This window comes from Galleria mellonella, unplaced genomic scaffold, assembly GCF_026898425.1.
Source record: "Galleria mellonella isolate WM207_F2 unplaced genomic scaffold, CSIRO_AGI_GalMel_v1 utg184, whole genome shotgun sequence".
Lineage (NCBI taxonomy): Eukaryota > Metazoa > Arthropoda > Insecta > Lepidoptera > Pyralidae > Galleria > Galleria mellonella.
In genome coordinates this window covers 9117288-9144606 of record NW_026442025.1, presented here as the reverse complement: position 1 = coordinate 9144606, position 27319 = coordinate 9117288, and the positions used below count along the sequence as shown (strand labels likewise).

At 31.1% G+C, this 27319-nt stretch overlaps 1 protein-coding gene across 2 annotated transcripts in view; it reads right to left on the bottom strand.

The window, feature by feature from the left end:
• Positions 1 to 5009: 5009 nt before the first annotated feature.
• Positions 5010 to 27319, bottom strand: part of LOC113512106 (synaptotagmin-10-like) — a 125003-nt gene continuing 102693 nt past the window's right edge. The window contains exons 7-11 of one of the 2 annotated variants that reach the window (XM_031909228.2): positions 25654 to 25822; positions 23869 to 23989; positions 21555 to 21726; positions 14335 to 14535; positions 5010 to 8331 (exon numbers count right to left, since the gene is read on the bottom strand). In XM_031909228.2, the coding sequence (XP_031765088.1) occupies positions 8328 to 8331; positions 14335 to 14535; positions 21555 to 21726; positions 23869 to 23989; positions 25654 to 25822 (667 nt within the window). In that variant the 3' untranslated portion in view covers positions 5010 to 8327. Of the gene's footprint in view, positions 8332 to 14330; positions 14536 to 21554; positions 21727 to 23868; positions 23990 to 25653; positions 25823 to 27319 lie in introns of those variants that run through there. The other variant, XM_052893915.1, reaches the window with a different exon arrangement.

Genomic DNA, 27319 nt, shown 5'->3' with positions numbered 1-27319 from the left:
TTTTTATTATGAATGTTAGTTTATTTTATCTTATCTGTTTAAATAATAATATTAATAACGATAAACAAAACAAAACAGAACGGAAAAAACAAAACAAACTGGCAAGAGACCTTATTTTTTATTATGAATATTGGTTTGATATTTTATCTTAACTGTTTAAATAATAATATTAATAATGAACATTTATTTTACTCCGATATTCATTATTTAATTTTGACATAACTCTTTTATGTATAAAATAATTAGGTTAATAAGTTTTGCATATCAGTATTTTGGTGAAACATGTATCTCGAAGTATAAACCACTGAACATTTAATGTAACCAAGTTTAATGCAAATAAATAATCGCAATTAAATATCCCAATCAGTAAATACATATATCCCAGTCATACGGACGAAGTCACGGGTAGCCCCTAAATAAATAAACAAGTATATAACCCAACTGATTACGGGATGAGTTGTGAAAATCGGTCCTGAATTGGTAACATAATCGAATAACATTTCAACAAAATTCAGACCACTCGTTCTTTTCAATATTGCCTAAATATATCATTGAATTTGACAAGTAGATCGATCAATCATCGTTCGGTCGATTGATTCGTTACCAAGAATAAATAAAAATTGTTTCTCGATATAAATTGATTGTATTAATTCAATGCACCGTCTTTTACTCTTCCTCTGATTCGCGTAACGGTTGACTGGTAGAGGATACCGTCAGGCGTTAAGTTCGCCCGATATACGTGATTGTGTGTAAATAAATAAATAAAGAAAATAATTAATGAAATATTTTATTTATTATTTAGCTATTTTCGTTATTCTACTTAGCTGTATTTACTAATAATAATACTACATACCTCTTATTAATAAATATAATATTTTTATTTATTTTTTATATTATGCAACTAAAAATGGCAAACAAGCTGACAGCCTACGTCATGTAAAGTAGCAACCGTCGCCTGTAGACATTAGCAGTGCCATGAACGTAACAGAATATACTGTTTCGCCCATGATACCTCTCATGCGTTGCCATTCCTGAGGACTCAGGTGTTATTTCTCTGTATTCTATAAATTTACTGTCATATCGATGCCATAGCCATGCCATTCCTTCAAACCGAAACACAGCCATGCAAACATAACTGCTTCACGGTAGAAACACGTATGGAACAGAGGTGCCCAAGCAAACGACTTTTGTACATATATATATATATATATATATATATATATATATATATATATATATATATATATATATATATATATATATATATATATATATATATATATATATATATATATATATATATATACTTATAATAGTATGTACTATATTAATAAAACGAGATAAGCCAGTATGGTAGGACAAAAAGAAAATGTTATTATATATTATAGATTTTTATTGATTTATTATCCCAGTTATAAATAAATATTGATTAGCTTCAAGAGCATATCTGTTGACTACGACGTATCGTGGTATCATATTAAATAAAACGCCACTATTTTCGTACCTTCACTTTAACCAATATGACGAGGTCTTAAGCGGACAAATACGACGTAGTATCCAGTTACAGAGTCCCGCTCGTTAGATACAACTCTGGTGTCAAAGTGTTCATTACTCTTCTCGAAAGATGTTTCTTGTTAGCCGAAATGGGTGAAGTTCGAAAAAACAGATCATTTGCGGTGTTCCGTTTTAATTGGAAAGTAAGGCTGGTTTGATCTAACATTTTGTTGGAGATTAGATTAAACAGAGATTAAAGTGTGAATCGAAATTGTTTAACCATAAAGATGGTACATTTGTGTATAGAATTAAAAACGGAGTGCTTAGTAAAGTTTTCAAAGTTAAATTTTCTTGATCTTTCCACAGTTTTAAATTTTCATTTTACACCTTTTTCTACAGCTTTAAATATGATGTATTCTATGTATTAAATTAAGACATAACCTTCATGATGTTCACTTTATTAGGCATTATTTTAAGTACCTTAAGTTCTAATTTATTTTCTCGTGGTTAAAGCCGTTCTTATAACAAGCTAGCTATTTTTCATGCCTGCATAAACATATATAGAATATTCTATGTGTAAACAATGTTACCTATCCGTGTACCAAATTTAATTCAAATCCGTTCAGCCGTTTACACGTGACTGAGTAAAATACATATAAATATTTTCACAAACTTTCATACATATAATATAAATAGTTGAAGGATATTATTTTACATATTTTTAAAAATTATTTGTAAAACGTTTTTATATGCAAAATATTCATCAACTTAAGGTTGAGGCCGTTTGGACAAGTGACAAGCAAATCCATTGATGGAATCGTCATCGTTAGCGAATTCAGGAGACAGAATGAGATAGCGACATGTTCTAAGAGGCTATTAAGGTGCCTCTTAATACAATTACCAAAAACCTAACTGCAGTTGCCATCCCGCTTGCCAAGCATGGCAACTACTAGGAAAAATGGAGAAGGCCTATATTCAATAATGGTCAGTTAATAGCTGCTATGATGATGAATCATTATAAATAAATAATGTCTGAAACATATAAGTAGCACGAACTAGTAAGAGAATTCAACTAAAGTATAAGTTTTTCTTGTTTATTTAAAATTATAATGCCCATTGGTTCTGCAATGGGGACGCAAAGACACTCAAGGCGTATAACTTCGGTAAACTACATTAATAAATTCCAAACTTTTTACTCTATATAATCTGTCTTCTGACACGTCATTCATCTGATCTTTTATTATAAAAAAGCAAGCAAGTGTGTGTGTGTGTGTGTGTGTGTGTGTGTGTATGTTTATGTATGCATACCTGTGTCCTAATCCCTTGTAAGGATAACAGTCATTTTGTGTGTGTGTGTGTGTGCGTGTGCGTGTGCGTGTGAGTGTGCGCGTGTGTGCGTGTGCGTGTGTGTGTGTGTGTGAGTGTGTGTGCAAGTAGCCACCACACAATAGTAATAAATAGGATAATGGTCGTCTGCTGAAACTGAGGGTCATAACCTCCAGAACCTCCTGTTTTATACCATGATTGTTGGGTTAGCCATAGACATACCAAATTTTAAATAAATTCTACCTATAAAGATAATGACAGCAATTTTATTTATATTTTTTCATTGTTATTTTTCAAGTTCTGTTATTTGTTACTCAATTGTACTTTTATAAACTTAGATAACAAATTACAAGTTAATTGAAAATTAGTTTTTAACAATAGTTTTTAATAATTTACTCAAGGGTATTTTATTTCTTAAATATTTATGTTACGAACTTCAATTTATAATAATTATATGTTTCATTAAATTATTGTATTTCAATAGTTCATTATTTAATTAATATGAAATTAAATTAATTTATATTTCAAATTTTCACAATTTAAATCACATTTAAAATCAATTTGAAATCTATAATATTATAATAATTTATATTTATATTTATATATATAGTTATTCCTATAATTATGGTCAGATAAAATAAAGATAGTAAAATATAAGAATATATTTTTTTACTCTTAATTACTTATCTACCGAATACAAGTTTCTCTGCATACGTAAAGGCTAAATTTTGACGCGCTACTAGAAGACTTGACATCGGTAATTTTTATTACCATTTAAATTTTTATACACATAAAAAAGAACAATATTAATAAGACAAAACTAATATGGAACCGATACAAGAATATTAAAATATTTTTAAATTTTACGAAAATTTCGTAACTCCCCCCTTTTTAAAGTCGGTTTACTCATAAAAGTGTGTAATCAACTATATAGGTATACCCATAAATATAATAAGAAATATTAATAAAAAAATTAACACCTATTTCGAAGTTAGGGCGAATAATATTGCGAGATAATAGCTGATATAATGACGATGGTAAATATTAACACCAGTACTTATAATAGTTTGTTTTTAAACAACTTAGAATGGCAAACAAGCTGACGGCCCACCTGATGGAAAGCGGTAACTGTCATCTATAGACATGAGCAATACCATGGACATAACAGAGTATACTGTTTCGCTCATGATACCCCCCATGCGTTGCCATTCCTGAAGACTCAGGTGTTATTCCTCCATACCCAGTAAATTCACGTCATATCCCACCCTTCAAACTGAAACACAGCCATACAAACATAACTGCTTTACGATTAAAACACAATGTAGCACATCATAAAAACTTCTAGACAAAATCACGTTTACTTCCTAATTATTAATAATACTGAAGGTCAAAATCTTATACATGATATAAATAATTATAAAGTTACTCATATACGTAACATATCTGAAATGATAGGCAATTAATTTGACGGAGAAGATAGTCTGATAAGGAATTTAGTTGCTAACGAAGCCAATGGTTTATTTCTCAAAATGTATACCTTCGACTTACATTATTAATAGCACACTAATAACCAATACGAGTATACGATATGGGTTGCTACCTAGTCCTAATGAAGGTACACCCTTATTTTTGTTCTCGAGGGATTTTGCTTTTAATTCATTGACATCTATGTGTCATGGAGCATTGTAACTTATTAGGTTAATTCTAAAAATGTCATTTCCTAAAATCATGTCTGAATTAAAAAATTTACACATTTTCATGTGGTTATCTGTGGAATATGCCATACATTTTATACCATTATGAAATCTAAGAGATCATATTAATTACATTTTTAAAATAAATATAAGATCAAATTTTCAATATACTTAGTTGAATCAATTTAAATTCTTAAATATATAAATATATCGCTGTATTGGGAATATATATGGTTATATAAATATATGGTTGTATTTCATTTTCGTAAAAATCATCAATATTGATATAACATTGACTAATTTACGATTAAACATATATACAAAAAATTCAATCGAATTGAAAATTTTATTTTCTTAAAACTCGCTTAAAAATTCAAACCATTTTTAGTCCAGTGTCTTACGGAGTAAAAACGAAAAACCAATGGTCATAAATACTTCTACACTAAATACATGAAAATAACAAATTGTTAAAGTTAATAAAAATAAAAGAATAGATAAAAATGTCAACATTTTATTCGTAAATCAGTATAATGTAACTTACATTGACTTATTTAGTGTTACAGTATAAAGAACATTATATTAAGTACAACTCTTACCCTATTCTCATACAAAAATATTACATCTCATGCAACCAACTCTTGTACTGTTATTTCCTTTAATTTACTTGTCAATTCTTACAGGTGTTCTAAATTAAACAAGTATAAATATGATAATTTATAATTGCACATTATAAAATTAATTATAATTATTTTAATTTTAAATATATTATCATTTAAATTTACATAAATATGTTTATTGATTTTTTTTATAATAAAGATAGGTATTTAGTATATTCTCAATATTTCAGATACAGTAATTTGTATTCGTAAATATGTAATAAATCTAAAATGTTAGTCTCCTATAATTATTAGATAAAAAAATTACCCTCTATCAGAACTAGAACCTTCGACTGTTTTTTCTATTCTTATCCTTATTACTTCTTCCACAAGAACCCCTAACAAGTCATAGACAATAGTTGACAACATGGCTTTCAAGATACAACCAAAAATTACTTTTTCAATAGACAAATAAATTTAAAATTCAGTATGAAATACTACAGAGTAATATGCATTGTACACTGAGAAAAAGAATGATTCATTTCTAACAAGTGTCCGAAATGACCCAATCACAAGCTAGAAAACCACACGAATTGGGGATCGAACCTTTTCTGAATGACATGTACAAGTGCATAATGCTTTATACCACTACCACTACCACCACCGAGGAAATTATAATATAAACACTTATTTAATTGTTTATATTTAAATTATTATAAAAGGTGATAGTTAATAATTAATTATTATATTTATAAGACGGAGGCAAACGAACATGCGGCTCACCTGGTGGTAAGTGACTACCGCCGCCCATGATCACACTCAACACCAGAGGCATTGCAGGTGTGCTGCCGGCCTAATACCATAACTAATTATTATGATTTTAAATCATTAATAATTTATTATTAATTATTTATTACAATTATTTATATCTTGAGCGTTTTCCCTGATTTACAACTCATTTTAGCCAATTTGTTAATTGATATTTTTTTAAGAATAAGAAATAAAATTTTTGCACTTCCGTTGCCTCAAATTTTCGTTTAAAAAAAAATAAGATTCTGCATTATTAATTAATAACAAATTATGAATTTTGGATAACTTTCCTTCATGCTTTTTTTTTTATTATTTTGATTTAAGTATAGAAAAAATTTCATCCCCTTTTTAGAAAGAAGTAGATTTTTTCCAAGCAAATTTGATATAAAATAAAAAATTTTCATTATAACTACTAATGTGATAATATTATAATATTTCAAACTTCAGTGGTAGTCATATTTTTGTTTTGAAAAAGAATGATCACTTGATTTTTAGGAAATCCTTAATACTTAGATAATGTGCGAATATGTATTTTCAATTTTAATTATAAATATAATAAAAGTGCATTTAATTATTATAAATTTTTTTTTGTTAAAACTTGTATTTAATTTTTTAATAGTTCTTCTTATTTTTATTTATAAAAATCAAGTGTACAATTAATTTATATTTTAACATCCATCACAATTTTCTTTTAAAACAATCTTCATCAATCCCATTTTCTAAGAATTCAAAACAACGCTATCAGAATATTATCCTTATGGAATATTATTCTAATTAAATGTGGTAATTTAATTATACATATTATGTGGTGCCCTTATGAAAACCCTTCTAAGATTGAGATAAAAATAAAAATTAATTAAAATAATCATAAGAGTTACAGTATGCATTTAAAATTTTTATTTTCTGTATTTTTACCAGATTTATACATTCAAAGTGTAAGTTAGGTACGAGGATTATACAGGGACATTATTATTTATAATATAAAAATATTAATGCCTATAATAATTTAATAACTCATCCAACACTAGTTATATTGTTTACAGAGTTGATTGCCTAATAATGTTGCAAACTATTTTTTTTTTAATTTCCAGCAAATAAAATTGAATACACATTCTTATAAAACATAGTAACCATAACATTAACAGCTTAGCTGATTACATCTCCGATAATTTCTTTTTAAATATTTATATTAAATTTTAACACGATTTAAAGCTTCCATTTCATATTACAAAAAATGTAATATATTGAACGAATATATTCCATGTATTTGTGCATTTAATTAAAATCAAGTTTCCTGTTGTACATATATTAAATACGGCCATATTTGCCGCTTGTTATTATAATAATAAATTGTATGTATTTCATTGCGCAAAGCCCGTCTACATTATTGTCCGACACTAAAAGAATGTTTGAAACATTCACCGTATTTTTTTTTTTTTTATTATTTCTACCTTTTAAATTGTTGCAAGTGTAGAATTGATTTTTCATAAAATGCATTTTACAATTTGTAATACTTTTTAGTTGATATGACACTTATCTCGAAGTACAATAGCGACTAGTTAATATATTTTTTTTTATATATATACCAAATACATTGTAAAAGACAACAACTATTATACAACATTTATGATAATTATGTATGTACATGATACGATCAAGTCTTGAATTTGAAATGTGCGTATATAGATATACAAGTACAATATAAATGTAAAGTGTATAGAAGTAACAGTGTATACAAGAGAGAACAATTTGAAGTAACAAAATAGGGAGTTCACAAAACGTTTATAAAGAAGTAGGCATGGGTAATATCGATATCCCTCCGATATCTATATATTAGGTTCATCTATATACTGATGGTGGAAAAAAGTTCATCCACCCATTTCGAAGTCACCTATACCGCCCAAATATCTACATATATTCGTTTCGATCGTGTTCTTCAACTTGATATTATATATTCAATGATCGATATTTAAAATATCTGTTCTTGAATCAATACACAGATATTGTAAGTACAATATATGGATATTTGCTGTATATTACCCACACATATAAAGAAGGAAAATGTACCGTGATTGTTACTGTTATACGGATATAATCAAACACTACGCCTATTAGAAACAATACGCCATCATTGATAAACAAACTTTTTTTCTAATTGTTAGATTCTTTTGTCTACTCGAACATATAAACGTCTAGTCTAGTTTTAAATCTGCATGCAATATCACGTAACATTCATTTTGACTCGTCTACGATAAATGGACATACAACCGTTATCTCCTACGTTCAGCTATAATTTGGCATCTTGAGAGCGTTTAGTCGATGGTACTATCACCTTGATTTTAATCAACAAGATACTTCGCCGTACTAGTTATTCGTATAACACTTTACGTTTCGCCATTCCGTCTCTTCATCTGAAATAGGAAAGAGATTATGAGTACATTGTTATTACACTCCTTACTAATATTATAAATATGAAAGTGGGTTTGTCTGTTTTTTACTTAATAGCTCCTTAACTAATCGATCGCTATGAAGTTTGATATACGCATAATATGAAGAATGAAGAAGATAGGCTACTATTTATTCCGGTTAGTAAAAATATTCCGGTCACGCGGACAATATCGCGGATATAAACTATACAGGGTGGAAGGGACAGGACAGGACAAAACGAACACAGCTGATTCAGATGAGTGGTCTGAATCATATGGCAAATTATTTTCCCACCGGAAATGTACCATAGTCATATAATTACCGATTTTTAGCTTTGATGCCACGCAATGTATTTGAAATTTTGCGATCCATACGACGCGAGATACCTACAAAGCGCGGTCAGTGGTGCTTCTTCGTAGTTAGTTTTTATACGCTCGTAGCGTTGACCTCGCACAACTGGTTCCGCACGTCGAGATAGGTTTTTAATATGAATATTACATTGCTATTTTTTTTTATTCTTAGTATTTCACAATATTATTAATTTATATTATGACATAATATCATGGATTACATAATTTTAAATGAAAAAAAAAGGAATAAACCTTACATCCTGTATAGATTCGATGCGAAGATGGATAGATGTAAATACCGGGGGAGACCTAGATACGCTATTTTGTTATACATTGCTCGGTATAATTAAGGGGGCACTACTTATTAATTTACTAGCTATATCCCGCTGCGTTTTTCTCAAGAATCCTAAAAGATAATCTAGATTATAGTCCTTCATCCAAATTTCAAACAAACCCATTCAGCAGTTTAAGCGTAATCGAGTAACAAACATCAAAACATCTTAAAAAGTTATTAAATTGGACGAACTGTAATGGATGGGTGCATTAAAAATCAGAGCACCCTTTATGTTAAACGAAACGAGTGCTAATTGTTCCATAATTTTTACATCAAATTAGTAAAATAAAGATAAAAAACAGCTTGTTATTTTACGAGGATTAAACGAGTCGAATAATTAGCATTTCCTTGAGAAACAGGTCACTGTCATTAGCTAAAAGATAAAATAAAGCCCTTTAGAACTGTTGTCTTGTTAGCCACAACGGTTAAGATAAATGGAATAAGTTAATAGCACATTTTTTGTGACTAAAGTGTGATCTTGATACGACCCGTCTGATGGTAAGTGTTTTTACCGCTAAGCAACTGTGCTTTCATAGCTACGAATGAGTTTGTAGATTAATTTATGAATGTGAAATTACAGGACATGAAGGCATAAAATCTTAGTTGCAGAAATAGCAAAATCTGAGGGGCATAATTAGCGGCACAGTATATTTTGTGATGTCCATAATTTTGTTCTTGTTAATAAACGATCGACATGACTTTTCATCAGGTTGGCCGTTAACTTGTTTGGCATTCAGAGTTTCGTACAAAATCCTGGTAAAGCGGACGTAAAAACTAATGTAAGATGTTTCTTCCTGGAATTGTGTAAATGCGATTAATGTAATCATTAATCTCTCTCTTAGATTATATTAATCACTCGTTCATTCAACCGTTCTATGACGTGATTATATTACTATCGGCATATGTATTAATAAATAATTTTCCGTAATTAATAAAACGCCGTGTAATCCAGGCATAGATTGGGCCACCCCTTCTTTATTCGCGGGTATTGTAAGAGGTGACTAAGAGAACTTCATGGTCGAGAGATTCGTAGCATCAACCCTATATATACATACACATACATATACACATATGTCTGTATATGTGTATATATATGTGTGTGTGTGTGTATATATATATATATATATATATATATATATATATATATATATATATATATATATATATATATATATATATATATATATATATTTTCTCATTGTGATTATTTCTTGTAATATATATATATATATATATCTTTTGATAAAGAGTATCTATCTTATAAATAGTGTTTATGTGTTGTATGTGTATTTCTTATGTATTATTATGTATAATTATTTCAGTATGTTACTCAAAACCACTTTGTATAAATTCTATAGTTTAATTTAATCAGCTTATTAACAGCATGGCATGTATTATCGCATATATTCATATATCGCATACTCTGATTCACGTAAACATCCTGACAATCCGATAAAGAAGTCTACATATATTAAATATAGAAATTTTTATAATTCCCTACTGCGACGTTTGAAAAGGGAGTACGAAAGTGGATTAATTCAGCAAAATATAAATAAACCTAAACCTCTTTGGAATAGTATTAATAAAATAATTCATAAAAATACTAAAAAGAGTACTGCAAAAAATCTACTTACAATAAAAAGTGATCCAGTAGAATCCCTCAATTATTGTAATTCCTTTTTCGCAACTGTCGGTCAAAACCTTGCTCATACAACTATGTCACTATTAAATGAAACACAAGACTCTCTGGCATCTGGAGTGAAACTTTCATATCCATCTCCTCATTCTTTTTATTTCCAACCAACTGACCCATTCGAAGTTTCTTCTTTCATACAATTACTTAATGAAAAAAGTGCACCTGGTATTGATGGACTTGCAAATACTCTGATAAAAACAGTTCGACAATATATAAACGAGCCTCTTTCTGCGATCTTCAATTTGAGTATTGCTTCCGGTGAATTTCCTGATCAATGGAAAATCGCCACTGTTACTCCTATACACAAGGGCGAAGATAAAAATTCAGTAAATAATTACCGTCCAATATCTCTGTTGGTTACTTTCTCCAAACTTTTAGAAAAAATCGTAAACAAAAGATTAGTCAAATACCTTGAAACAAACAGAGCTTTCTCAGACGCACAGTTTGGCTTTCGCCGTGGTAAATCCACTGAAGATGCTGTGAGCTCTCTCACTAATAATATTTGTTCTCACCTCGATGAAGGTCAGGCGTGTGTCGGAGTGTTCCTTGACTTGACAAAGGCATTTGACACCGTGTCAATTCCTATACTCTTGCGAAAATTGGAAGGTTTGGGAATTAGAGGCAAACCACTTTTGTGGTTTAATTCATACCTAACGAATAGAAAGCAGTGTATTAAAGTGCATGATCACACTAGTCATTTTGAGAATACTTGTTTTGGTGTACCACAGGGTAGTATCTTGGGTCCTACGCTCTTTCTTTGTTATATTAATGACTTACTATTAACCCCATTAATCAACGCAAAATTTACTTGTTATGCTGATGACACAGCTATTATATTCCATGGTAATAATTGGAACGAATGTTATTTGAACGTTGAGAGAGGTTTGGTTTTAGTTGCTACATGGTTAAACAAAAATTTACTGACAATAAATACTTTAAAAACGAAATATGTATGCTTTTATAAAACTAAAGCTTCAAGGCCGTTCTCCGTTCCAGATATCAAGATACACATGTGTATGGCTATTACTCCTAGTGTTACAAATCCGATATACCATTCTAACACGTGCTCCTGTGACACTATTAAGAACTCTCCAACTGTAAAGTATCTAGGGATGGTATTAGATGAGAAACTTACTTTCAAGCAACACATTGACTATATGTCTGCCAGAGTAAGAAAACTTATTCCCACCATGAGAATCCTCAGAGACGTGATGGATCCATCCTTACTCCGAAATGTTTATGTCGCGCTGTGTCAGTCAGTACTTACTTATTGCATCCGAGTTTGGGGATCTGCTGCTAAGATCATATTGCTGAAACTAGAAAGAGCTCAGCGTTCTATATTAAAGGTCATGTTCAAAAAGCCTTTTAGATATTCAACAGCTTCTTTATTTAATGACGCAAAGGTCTTAAGCATTCGTAAACTGTATATTTTCAAAATTATAACTATTGGTCACAGCATAATCCAAAAGTCACTGAATAACCCTAAGGCTTCAAACAAGCGTTTTTACACTCTCCCTACACCTACTACTAAAACTAGTTTTGCCAGACGCTTCTCTTCTTGCATGATCCCATTCATATATAATAAATTTTGCAAAATTTACAATCTAAAGAACTGCACCCTAAAAGAAACAAAATCAAAAGTAAGCGAACATCTGAAATCTATGAATTATGACGATACTGAAAACATGCTCTTGTTAATCATATAAATGAAAATACTGGTCACATACATACAAACACACACACACACACACACACACACACACACACACGCACACACACACACACACACACACACACACACACACACACACACACACACACAAACACACACACAGAGAGACACACACCACACACACACGCATGCACACACACTCATTCATAATACTTATTTATACATGTGTATTGGTGGTGAGAGAAAGAAAAAATAAATAAATAAAATATTTGTATTATACAGATTAGTTACACAATTGTGAGTACTGCTAAAAAGCCTGTTTAATATCTATATGCATGTATATGCAAACACGAGTACTGCTTCCTACAGGACAGGCTCAGCCTAGTGTAGGAGGCAATGATAAATTCTGTGCTAATACAAACATACTTTGTTAAATAAATAAATAAATAAAAAAAAAAAAAAAAATATATGTATGTATAAATTATAAGTGTACAAATCTTTCAAATTCAAAGTATTACGTAGTGTGACTATTTAATGTATACTTAATATTGTAGTTTTTATCATTTTTCATCCTAATAGTTAATATATAATATGAATATATATTTTTTTATACAACTTAGAATGGCAAACAAGCTGACAGCCCACCTGATGGAAAGTGGTAACCGTCGCCTATAGACATGAGCAGTACCATGGGCATAACAGAGTATACTGTTTCGCCCATGATACCTCCCATGCGTTGCCATTCCTGAGGACTCAGATGTTATTCTTCTGTACCCTGTAAATTCACGCGAATATGCGTGTCGTGGCGGCCTTTAATTGAGGCAGCATTTTATTTTGTAACCTTATTATGTTGTATTTCAAGTAGATATAAATGTATGTTTATTTGTTGTCCTTAAATAAATAAATAATTATATCACATAATTTTCACCACATCTGCCCTTCATACGCTTTCTGTTTTTACCTAATGGTTAGCCGATAGAGAATGCCATATGGCATTAAGCTCGCTACTTATACAAAGTTTTATTGTGCAATAAACAAAAAATAAATAAATAAATAAACCCCCATTATGGGAAGACCAATGTTCAATAGTAGACAGTCAACGGCTGATAAGAATAAATAGTTTAAATTCATGCAATTAATGCAATATTTGGTGCAAAATAAAATTTTATTTTTGCTTTGTAGTAAGTTAAATAAGCATTCTGTGATTAAATAGTTTTCACGTAATTATGAATAAAATAGAATTAAAAACTGATGTAGTATAAAGAAATTGCAAGATAAATTAGCAACCAAAGGATTATCTCGATCCATAATAGAATAAAAATACCCTCCCGTGTTTATTTAGAATATGGTCCATCGTTGTACCAAGTCTCATTCAAATCCATTCAGGTATCTAAATATGACTAAGTAATAAATGTCCCAATTTTTTAATATCTTTGACATTATTTTTGACATACCGTGATTAGCTTTTAGCCGCGACTTCGTCCGCGTGACTGATATGTTAACTGTGTCCTTTTCCATCCCATATACTAAGTGTATATCAAATTTCATAGTGATTGGTTAAGCTGTTAAGGCGCTATAACGTAACGAACAAACTCACTTTCATATTTATAATATTAGTAAGGATTAAATAGGACGATCACTAGTATCCTGTAGATTGGTGTTGGAAAAGTCGCGCGTGCAACACCTCTAGTATTGCAAGCATCTACAAACTAAGGTTTACCATCAGACGAGCCGTGTGCTTGTTTATCGCCATAGTACCATAAAAAATGGCCAAAACTTGGCGTCTAGGTGTACGTGAGAAGAAATATAAAAATTTAAGAGTATTATAGAAATTAAACGAATAATTGAGATGCACCTAGAGACCTTCGGCACTCAGTTTCTCTGCTAACCTCGTAACCATCTTAGCGTGAAAATAAATGGGTACATTTACATTACCTTCCGTTTAAGCAGTTCAATGCGACACTCTGCTGATCGCTCGAGGGCAGAACGACGTTAGCTGGTGGACTCTTGTTCAGGGGGTACCACTGGGCGACTGGCTTGCGAGGATTATCCAGCATTTCAAGCCAATGGTCTCGGCCAATGCCGATCAGACTTGACCCTATAGCTGTGCAGCCTATGAGCTCGTTTGGACTGATCCTGTCAAAAAAAAGACATTAATAATACAATTATCTCTTTCTTTTTTTATTTAAGAGATTTATCTTGTCGGTGCAAATAATTCATGCATTTTCTTCCAGCTAGCTCTATTCCACGCCATATCTTTGACCTCCATATACGACATTAGATATCGTCTAGTATTTCCTTTATCTGTCTCATGTAGTTATTTCTCGGTCTTTTATTTCCTCATTTTTATTTTTATTGACTTAAAAAAAAACGAGGTTCTGAATTTTTCTATACAATACGCGATAACTTTATTATTTCTATATTTGTTTCGACATTTTTTGCATTCGACAAAATTTACTTTATATATATAAGAGTAAATTTTATTATATACTGTGTGCATTTAAAAGCACTATTGTTTTTTTTTTAACATTATCTTACAGTATAAACTTCTAGGTCTATATTAAAACCTCTAGTTTGAAATCTTAATCATAGAAATCGGCGTGAAAATGACTAAAATATCACGTAATAATCACACTTACAAGAAAAATACAGACGAATTAAGAATCTCCTTCTTCTGACGTCATTTTAAACCAAACATGGGTAATATAGGTACCACTATCTATAATCGATTTCTTCTGTATATTAAAAGCAAAAAATAAGTCATTACCTATTACAATATCGCCCATAGCGGTTCGATATCTACTCTTATGTTCATTTAAATTACCTTTATTTAATATATCCGATAATATACAGATATTCTAATTTTATTAATTAATTAAATTATATATTCACATTTTTTTTTCAAGACAACCAACAGCTCTAAAAATGTGATTATAAAAACAACAGTAAAGACGTAAAGACAAAAAGCCAATTACACCAGACTGTAAAAAGTCAATTGCAATTACATATATTTAGAAATATAAGGGTGGGATACGTGAATTTACTGGGTATTAAATGCATCATGGGCGAAACAGTATACGTTATGTCCATGGTACTGTTCATATAGGCGACGGTTACCACTTTCCATCAAGTGCGCCGTCAAATTCTAAATTATATATAAAAAAAACTTGAAGTACCTAATAGATACAAACATTGTAGGTAAAGGCAGTTATTCAAAAAGAAAAATTGGCACATACGTTACATGATGTGTATTATCCATATCTACTTTGAACCCCTTTAAAATCCACTCTTGAATATAATACATCTCATAATATTAGTGGAAACAATCTCTTTTCGGTCTTTTGATATATCCATCACGGCTTCAAAACTTCACTAATGTATATTTTATAGATACAATAGTCTGACAATGATTGATTTGCGCAACCTTTATATCATATTATGAAACCAATGAACACGAATAGAGCCTTATTATCTCTTCCAAAAAGGGTATATTCCACTATCAAATATGTAATGTTAAAATAATAAATTCTTATTGGGAACATAATAAGTTAGTTCAATAAATAAATTCTATTGTATATAAATTATTATAAAACATTTTATTCATGTTGAAAATGTATCACTGACTTTAGTAAATTGTGAATCGTTTACTAATACAATTTTGAAAAGCAAAAAATTTTATATTACCGATGACTAAAGAAATTAAATTCTCTTTAAAAAAGTATAACCTGTTTTTTTTTTCTAGAAAATAAAAATAACTATTAATAAATACTAATACTAGTTCTGATTGCTATTTGCCATGGGCCATCCCTATTTTTCCCGTGGTTATCGTAAGAGGCGACTAAGGGAACTCAGTGGTCAAGGGATAGCCAGCAGCGTCCCTCTTAAAATATCACCAAAGCCTAACTGCGTTTGCCAATCCGCCTGCCAAGCTCGGCAACTACTGGCAAAGTTAGCCAAAACTTGCTGAACAAAGCTGGCTATGTTCAGCAGTGGACAGTTAACAACTGATATCATCATCATCATTTCAGTCATTACCCGTCCACTGCTGGACATAAGCCTCCCCCATATTAATATAATAATATAAAAAGATATACTAGTTTTTCAAGGAATGGATTCATCATTAAATAAGATATTATATATTTTAGTATGTATATATGTGTTATTGGTACTATGGGATTCACTGTTTTTTTTTAAAAACTTAGAATGGCAAACAAGCTGACGGCTCATCTGATGGAAAGTGGTAACCATCGCCTATAGACATGAGCAGTACCATGGACATAACATAGTATACTGTTTCGCCCGTGATACCCCCCATGTTGTGAAGTCCACGATGCTATATCGTTTATGGCCTTACCAATTGGAGAATGTGGATTCTTAATAATAGGAATTAACAGCGCTAATATACTCTGTCAGCCCGTGTAGTACTCGATGGAAACCATCATGGTTGATTCCAGAAGAATTCTTCAAGATGAGACAACTGATCTGATTCCAGTCTAACCTATCATCATTGTGGGGAAATGGATTGTTAGCAATGGAGTTTGACAGCCCCATTGCTAGCAATATGCCTTATTAGGTCGACCTCCACGCGGTTCCCCCTGGAAACCATCGTGAACAATTCTTGTTGAATTCGTCACGATGGACTAACTGACCTACTTCATCCTCACCTATCATGCTTCACTGTGCCCCGCTGGTGTATACCGTTAGCACGGGTGGGGTTACCATTCCATTATCATCCATTAAAAAAACCTATCATCATTGGGGGGAAGGGATTGTTAGTAATGGAATCTATCTGACCCATTGCTAGCAATACACCCTATCAGGTCGTACTCCACGCGGTTCCCCTGGAAACTATCGTGACTAATTTATCTTTGAATTCATCAGGATGAACTAACTGACCTGATTTTTCATCCTCACCATTTATCCCTTCTTGGTACCCCGCCAGTGTATTCCGATAGCGCAGGCGGGGTTACCATGCCATTATCATACATTTAAAAAAAAACCTATCATCATTCATTGGTAATATTTAATTCCCATCCATCCAGGAATGAGTATACACTCATGCATATACTACACAAAATGGGTTTTTCTTCGGATACACTGTGCAGACTGTGTGGGGAGAAATCGGAATTCATGGAACACTTGATGTGCAACTGCGATTCGTTAGCAAGTATGCGTATGAGTCTACTGGGAACGGCTTATCCAGAACCAGGGGACTACAGATACCTTAAACCGCGGGTTATCGTTAGGGTAACACATAGGATCTATGAAATGATGGTATAAGGCAGGGGGAAGCACAAAAGATCCGTATGGGTCGACGTGCATCGGCTTAAATGACCCCATATGCGAAAAAATAGGATAAAATACACTCGTCCCCAGTTTCAATCAAATGCTCATCTGCTTTATAGTAATTTCAAGATAGATAACGTATATATGATCCTATAATATTTAATAGTGTAACATGTCTCTTAATCTGTTTATTTATTTATATTAGTACATTTACTTTTAATATGTCTCTTAGGTTGTAACAAAAATGGTCATAGGCGGATTTATCCCTTAAAAGGTTTTAGAAAGAAGATAGTATCTATAGGTTTTATATATAAATGTGTTGTTTTAGGTGTGTATATATGTGTATATGTATATGTATGTATATGTATATATATATATATGTGTGTGTGTATTGTGGAAACTTTACTGATTTATCTTATGGTTGTGTATACAATTTTATATGTCTCAGGTATTGTATGTTTCCCTTTTAAAGTAAAATAAAAAAATAAAATAAAGCACAAAATATATGGTGCAAAAACAACATTTATAATCTGATAATATAATGACTATGGAAATTTCAGCTACATTTCACTTGTTCATCACTATTAACAGACTTATAACTTTGCTGTTACTTATTGTTTTAGTCTGTTATTAAAACCAGCATTTGCCTTCACACTCCATCGATTCATCCATCTGTTATACTTAGTTTTGATCAAATTTTGTTGGATTATAATTTAATGTTCTCGCCGTCATATGTTGTTAAAATTAATTACATCAATTTATTTTGCTTTGGAAAGTTCAAAGTATCATCAATATGTATTGAAGCCTTATTTTCACAACGGTTAAAAAAAAAAAAGGTTTTTCAATTACCCTGTTAACCTTTATATTATGAATACCGTAAAATATTTTGAACAAGCCTGAACGAGTTCTGTTTATTTATTTAAGCAATTGATAAGGTGTTAATTCCATACTAATTAATTCACGATTGATGTTATTTTTGTACTTTGAACAAAATCTTAAATTATTCAGTTATAAAAAGTTTCCATTTGTATAGTATATGTTACTGAATTATTAATTTATATAGTTTTTAAAAGATGCATTTAATTGGTTCTTTATTACTTTAGCTATATTTCGGAATGACAATGAAACTAACGGCGTATCAGATTTATACAGATGCGCAGTGTCGTAAAAAACATAAAACTACAATGTAATCCTCATTATTTTCAATTAATTGAAATATTATTAAAATATACAAATTATTCAATAATTATTAAGTGATTGAAAAATTTCGAAACCGACGCGAACCCTTATCTTTTACTCCATGCTGAGGCTCTTACCAGTCGAATTACCGCTTCACTGGACACTCATTCGAAAATAACAATCCATCAAGTCCCACCCATTTCGAAATTTTCCAATCACTTTGTTGGGTTATGAATTTCATATTTCAATAATATTTCTATTTCATTTCACATTTAATTGTCATCAAGTTAATAATTATCAAGTCACCATCATTATCATCTTCCTATTCTTATACCAATTATATAATACTTAAATTTACTAATTAATAAAAATAATGAAATACATTTCATTATTTTTATATTGTATTTTTAATTATTTTAAATAAAAATCTGTATCTTTATCCATATTGGACATTTTTTTTGGAAACAGTGTTTCGTCTAAAACTAATAAAGAGGTTGCATTAATTAAAAATAATTACTCTTAACATTCTGCGCACCATGGACAAATAGTCCATAACCTAAGTATAAGGAAAATTTAACCCAAACATATTGCTATTATTAATAGACTAAATATAATAAATTTAATTCTATTCCTTCATTTTTTTTTTATTATTTTCTTATGTTCTTGTATGTAATGTTTATTCATAAAAAAATTGTTTTTAAATAGCATTTACTTAATATTAGAAGTTAAATTATTGTAACTTTGTTTTTTAATATTTGCACGCTTGATCTAAATATATTTTGTAAGGTACTTTTAATTAATAAGATCTAATGTTTTATACACAGAATCATAGCAAATAAAAGTAAGTTTTTAACCATATTACCGAAGATTTTGACGATTCCATTATCAAGTATCTAATCATAAATAAAAATATTTAATATATCATATTTTTTAATTAGAACACAAATAATTTTCTTTTTAAATTAAAATAGTCACTCCGTCTAGACACAGATATTCATCACAAATTGACTAGCACAGCGCCACCGTTTGATCAAAAAATATTTTACGCCCGTGTTAATTTTGTTACATTTAATGTATAACGTGAATATTATTAAATATTCCACCTATCTAATAACACGAAGGAAATTGTTTTAATATCCTACGAGAGAATAACATCTCTTGATTTTAATATTACCTAGAAATGTAACATGGCGTCAACATTAATTTCCGGCTGGCATTGTTTGTGTTATTGAGTTTTGTACAAGTAAACATAGTGAACGTGGAATATTCAATCTAATTCCATTGAATGTAAGTATTATATTCACTTGCTAAGTGTACTGCAATTTGTAAATGAATTAATTAATATTTCTATTATTCTAAATAATAGGGGTATTTGATTTTAAATTGAGAACTCGTAAAAAAAAAAATTTTAAAGAAACATTTTATTTAAAATTGGAATATGAAAAATTAAACCGCTTTAGGTACCCTAGTAAACTATTATTAATTGATTCATATCAGCCGTTAACTATCCACTGATGAATACAGACCTAAGGGGGATTTTACTAGTAGTGACTACACTTGGCAGGTGGGTTGGCAACCGCAGTTAGACTTTTGGTGATGTTTTAAGAGGGACGCTGCAACCTATCCCTTAACCTTTAAATTTCCTTAGTCATCTCTTACAACACCCACGGAAAAATAGAATATACATTTTTAATTATGAATTGATAATATTGTTATTTATTAATTATGAATTAACATTATTAATAATTATACATAATAATTATAACAATATTAATTATGAATTATCTCGTTTGTTTTGCATGAGATAGGATCGATTCTCATGTTAATTATATTATTTTTCATTTCTTCTATTAACTAACATATAATATTAGTATAGAATGTCTTTCGTTCTACCTACTCAATAGCTTTAAAAAAACCTATATTTAAATTTAGTTGTTCTTTTAAAAGACTTTTCTAAAACCAATTAGATCTATGTCAACTAAGTTTGATGAAATTATTCTTCAATATTTTATATTGTTTCATATTAAGATGTCAATCAATTTAGATAGAGAATTCTTATAAATGGATCCTAGTCTCGTCTGAAAAGAATCTTTAGAGGCCCCAAATGGTCGTTATCTGGTTTCATATATCAATCACTGTGTGATAGCCAGATAATAGTTTGAGGGCTAAGTGAATTTCAAGCGTTCAATATTATTACTTGCCGTTTTTATATTTCGTATTTTATATCATATATAGTCAACTAATATTATGAAGATGAAGCCCCCTTCTTTTCCCATGGGTTCCCACCCTGCCTTCCTAGCATGGCAACGACAGGCAAAACCCCCCAACATGGGGAGGGTTATATTCACCAGTTAAAGGTTGATACCATGATGATGATGTTGAATGAAGCCATTAATCCCCATTACTAACAATCCCTTCCCATTGATTCATAGAGAGAGTGTATGAAGATCCACCTAACAATTTTTTTATGGATTTTTTTTAATTTGAATTATATTAAATTCAGTATGTTTTTTCAGCTTTTTTTCATTCTGCAATCGACAGGTTTCATCGTCAGCCATATCATCATCAATCATTGAATTTACCATTTTAAGCATAAGTATGATGACTAATAGAGATCAATGTAAGAGTAAATATACTGCGCCGCCCTCGAGTAAAGAAAGAAAGGTAAAAATAAAGAAAAGTCTACTCACATGTCATAATCAATAACTTTGACGAGCAATGTGACATCGAAGACATTGTCCGCTGGCAGATCGAAGACCAGTGCCTCGTTGTAAACAGGACAGAGTGTATTCTTCTTTACAGTAGTCTTCTTCTTCTTGATGCGCTTGCCTTGACAAATGAGGCAGATCTTCACGTACGGATCTAGGGGGAAATATATTCTTGATTAATAAATAAATACCACTGGATATATTATCATAGCCATCTTAAGTCCCAAACTAAACAGACCTGATATTTAAATACTTTTCAATCGATATTAAAAAAAAAGGAGATTATCATTTTTTTTTTTTTTACGTTATAACCTCATAATCGTATACCAACGTTTCCCTACTGGAGGGTAAGAGTGGACTATTTTCCACCAATCTTCATTAGTAGAGATGAATGGAAATCCATTTTCACTTATTTCTAGATTGGGGTCGATTCTGAGACGTTATTTCTCTAAATTTATTTCTAAAATTAAAATTTCTATTTGATATCATAGTAAAGTCTTTCTTATAAGGACTAATATGAACTAATTTTTTTATAGACTTAAGTCAATATTATTATAATTTTAGTTTATAATGGTACGCAAAACAGGAATTTTGCAAAATTATCAAATTATAATATTAGGATAAGAGATAAATTTAAATAACGCCTCAGACTCGAGCTCAGTGTATATCTGTCTATCGAATAATATTAATTCTACTCATTTTATACTATAGTAACAGCTAATATTATATAATAAAGTTTTTCAAAACTCCCACGAGAACTATTCCATGTGTGCAAAGCGGAGTGCCTCATTTTTTTTATTATAAAATGGACAGTGTCATTGATTTAATTGTAACCTTACATTTTTTACGTTTAAAACAATATAAATTATATATTCACGTTGCGTACATTTTGGTTAAAAGAATTTACAATATAACAGATTTTTTTTATATTAAATTCTTTCTTGTCTACTTTCTCGAAAAACATAATAGCACAGTGAGTTGAAAGCTGAAAATCTTTTTCCTTTACAAAACGACAATACGCCCTAAACACAATGGATCCGTTTTTTACAAACTCCGCCTTTAACATTATACGGTCGACGTATCAAAGTCTAAAATAGTACCCCTATCTCAAAGGTGAAACTTTCATTTCTATATCTCTATGCATAATTTTAATAATTTAAATTTTTGCTCCACAAAATATCGACATTACAAGTAAATTTGGTTTCACAAAAAATAACAGACTGTTTTGATTTAAAAACCAAAATACTAAACCGACTTTGATGTTGTAAGGAATAGTTGTAAGAAAAATAATTATAAAAATCAGTTAAAATTGGGAATCATATGGCGTAACTTTTTTTTTATTCTTAGGGATGCAAACGAGTAGACGGTCTACCTGATGGGAAGCAGCTACCGTCGCTCATAAACACTTGCAACACGAGACGAACTGCTTATGCGTTGCCTTTTACAAGAAAATATACAATTGAGAAGCTCATTTTCAAATAACTCAAACAATTTAAATACGGCTGGCCGTTTAAGAGTGCCTATACGGCTGCGTCCAGACACATTTGCATGAAATTTGTTTTACAAATGTGCCACAAACTAGATTAATACTAAGGATACTTTTATCTTAATATATGCGAATAAAGTTACAGGCGACAGCTAATCCATTAATAAATTAAATTGTAAACCCTTAGATTATATAGATAGAGTGTCTCCATAGAAATGCTTCGAGAAAAACGAGTTAACTTTTTCATACAATTATGAGTGATTCCTTTATAACTTGTATATTTATTTTATCTTATACATTCTGCATGTTTTTAATGCGTACACGCTTATTTTTTTTTTAATAATACGTCTAGATAAATTTTATGCGTAAATATATAGACCACTAATAAAAAAACGAGTCAGCTAATTTGACAATTAGCCGACAAAAAGGAGGGAGACTTTGTACAAAAGTACCTCTGTCTCATTCGTGTTTTAACCGTGAAGCAGTTGTGTTTCCATGGCTGTGTTTCAGTTTGAAGGGTGGGATATGGCGTGAATTTACTGGGTACAGAGGAATAACACCTGAGTCCTCAGGAATGGCAACGCATGGGGGGTATCATGGGCGAAACCGTATACTCTGTTATGTCCATGCTACTGCTCCTGTCTATAGGCGACGGTTACCACTTTCCATCAGGTGGGCTGTCGGCTTGTTTGCCATTCTAAGTTGTATAAAAAAAATAAAAATAAAAAAAAATATATAAATTAACAAACTCCGAGCCGGCGAAGCTGCGGAAAGCAACCAACTAGTTTTGATGTAAATTAAAAAGCATACCTGATGAGCCATTGATATCCATTGCCTTTAGGTTTCTACCCTTGATCACGGTGACAGTGAGCCGTCCAGCAGTGGGCAAGTAACATAGGGACAACATCAACTCGCCTAGATCTTTTTTTTCCTAAAAAAAAAAACAATATAAATATTTACTGCTTATTGTGCTTTGTTCTTGCAGGGCATGACAAAATGTCTTTAATACTAACATACACTATGTAGTAGGACGGGAAGGGATAATCAGTAATGTTAGCAATATACCCTGTCAGGTCGACCTACACACAGTCCCCCCTGGACCTGTTTTCATCCTCGTTGTTTCATTCTGATTCATTGATACCCCGCCATTGTATACCATTAACATAGGCGCTATTTCGTCTTTATTCATTAAAAATCCCCACATAGGAAACTGTTATCTGTATTCATGATACGAAATAAATATAAAATAAATACTAAATATAGTTATTATGACATAATTATTCATATTGATCATCATCATCATTATTGCCCATCTATCGTCCACTATTGAACATAGATTTCCCACGAATTTCACACCTCACATTATGATCCCACGTTATTGCATCCATCGATTCTCTGTTATACTTTCGAGGTCGTGACTCGACCTTGACACAAAATATAAAAAATACTATTCAAAAAGGTGTACAAGGTGAACTCGGGATTGTAATATCCTGTTACACAAAGCCACGTGCCAGCATTATACCACGAGGGTCGTATAAATCAATCCTGTTGAGAAAACCTCTTAGCTCTACGAGAACGCGTATTGTTGGAAACTTCAGTAACATTTTCACTCTAAACAGTTAACCCTGTCATTAATCAACATTCTTGATCCAATATTGTGCATTCTCGTCCCTCGTTCACGGGGACCGTTTAGAAATCCCTTTGGGTCAGATTTCTGCTATGGACCTTCGTCAACCCGTATATTACGGGTCCTTGGTGGTTTAGAGTAGCAATTTTTTAACGCAAATTTTTCTACAATTTTATATCAATTGCTTCTACGATTTAAAAATTTTATCAATTACAGGATAATGTCTAAATTGTTAGTATACTTTTAAAAGAATATTCGATCAGAGTATGATCGATTTTTACCAAAGACACATAGGTCAAAAAATTACAAATAATACAATAAATAATACAACAAAATAAAAAAATAACAAATAATACTTTTCGTACTAAAATCACATCGACGAACTTCGCCAGTTTAAAAAATGTATAAATTTTGAATCTTTTAACTAAAACTGCGTACAATTTGCATTCAAGGGCCAGCGATACACCGGCAATTTCTCTTATGTTGCAGATGCCTATAAGCAACGGTAACCACTTATCATCAGGTGTTCAGTCACCCGGTATGTTATAAAAGACAGTTGTTCAAATAAAAAAAAATCTCAGCATTTTTGTCGTTTTTTGGCCTATTCGAAAAACATTTAGTTACATTGGTAGCACACATCCTTTTAAGAATGCTACAGATTTTGATTCACTTTCACTATAGTGTAAGCGTATTGCTAAATAATATATTTTGGCCCCGGTTTAGAATGGACCATCCATTCCTTTCCTGTAGATGTCGTAAAAGGCGACTAAGGCAATTTAATGGTCAAGGGATGGGCAGCGGCGTCCCTCTTAAAACATACCCAAAGCGTAACTGCAATTGCCAATCCGTCTGCCAAACGTGGCAACTACTGGCAAAACACCCATTACGGAGAAGGTTTATGTTTGTCAGCGGACAATTAACAAATAATATGATGATAGTGTAAGCGCCCTCATAGTTTTTCCACATACCTGTGGTGCAGCTAAGATGTTCATTGTGTACTCAATCTCTTGATGCAGATCAGCCGACTCCAGGAGTCCTTTGAGCACAACGTGACCAATCAGATCATGACGGCTGAACCGGTCGAAGTCATATACGGAGAATTGGAGGTATCGCTGGCGAAGTTCCTCGTATGGTACACTGTAAAAATAGTAAAATGTTAACTTTGTCATAATAGATAATATTCTTTTTTCTATAATATCCTCTTGGTGTTAGAACAAAAGTATGTTCAAAAATATTGAAGAAAATATCAATAACTACAAAAAACTTTGTGATACTATATGTCCAACTATTATCGTTATGTCACAATGACCACTATTTAAAATGTTGTAAAAATGTCCACCCGTGCGAAGCCGGAACGGGCCGCTAGTTGTACAAATATAAAGAAATTAGCAAGTGAGACCTGTTAATAAACATTTGATGTATCCTCATTTCGGCTTGCATCTATAGACTTCTGAATATAGGACTAAAGGTCAAAAGGTCAACATTCCTTTGTCCGTGTTCCCGTATAACTGGAATTGCCAACCCACATTCTACAAAGTAGGTACTAATTCTACACAAATAAAGTCGTGTATAAAAGCTAGTTTCTAGTAGACATCCCTTTGTCCATATTTCCGTACATTTAGCCGGAATTCTTAACCCTTTGCATCTTATATTACGCCCACAATTCGTTGACTTTCAAATATGATTTTAAACTAAATTTTTCTTGCGGCTTTGCTTACCTTATTCTATTTTCTTGAGTGTTATTATAAGTAAATTAATTTCTTCATGATTTAAGACATTCTTATAATAAACTAGTTGTTTCCTACGACGATACCTGCATGAATCAGTAGGTATATAAAGTATCCTATGTGTTACATTAGAGTATAACATAACCAACTGGTGAAAAAAATTTCTTTCAAAATCATTCAGTCGTTTAAGCATGATTGAGTAACAAATATAAAAACATCTTTATATGCTTTCATATTTACAATACTAGCTGTATCTAGCAGCTTCACTTCACTATACAAAGTATCGTATGTTCTAAGCTAGGATATTACCTATCTTTGTATCAAATTTCATTCAAATCCATTCAATAGTTTTTCTGTGGAATAGAACAAACATCCACCAATGCATACATACATAATAATATAATTAAAAGAATAGGATTTAATCAACTTCGATGAAGTTGTTGATCCGTGCTAACGAATCAAAACATAGTTGAATGTTGACATTAAGGTTTCACTACTGAGAATTGACCTCTCCCTATAAGAGGAGTATATAGCCTACTAAATTCTGGCCAGGTGGTCTGGTATAGAGTATTAAAACGAGAGGAATTGCACTGATGTATTGCACTTATATTATCACTTGCTTTCACCCACGACTTCGTCCACGTGACCGGAATATGTAAACTGATCAGAATCAAAAATAATCTACCATATATCCATTTCCGTCCCATATAGTGCATGTATACAAAATTTCACAGTTAAGCCGTTAAGGCGCTAAGAGGGAACAAACGAACAAAATAACTTCCACATTTATAATATTAGTAACTAATAGTTTATAGTTTAGGCATTTACGTTTATTTGTTATTTCAAGGCATATTTATAAACCGCGATAAAAATTACATAAATAAACTAACAGATAACCATACTTATA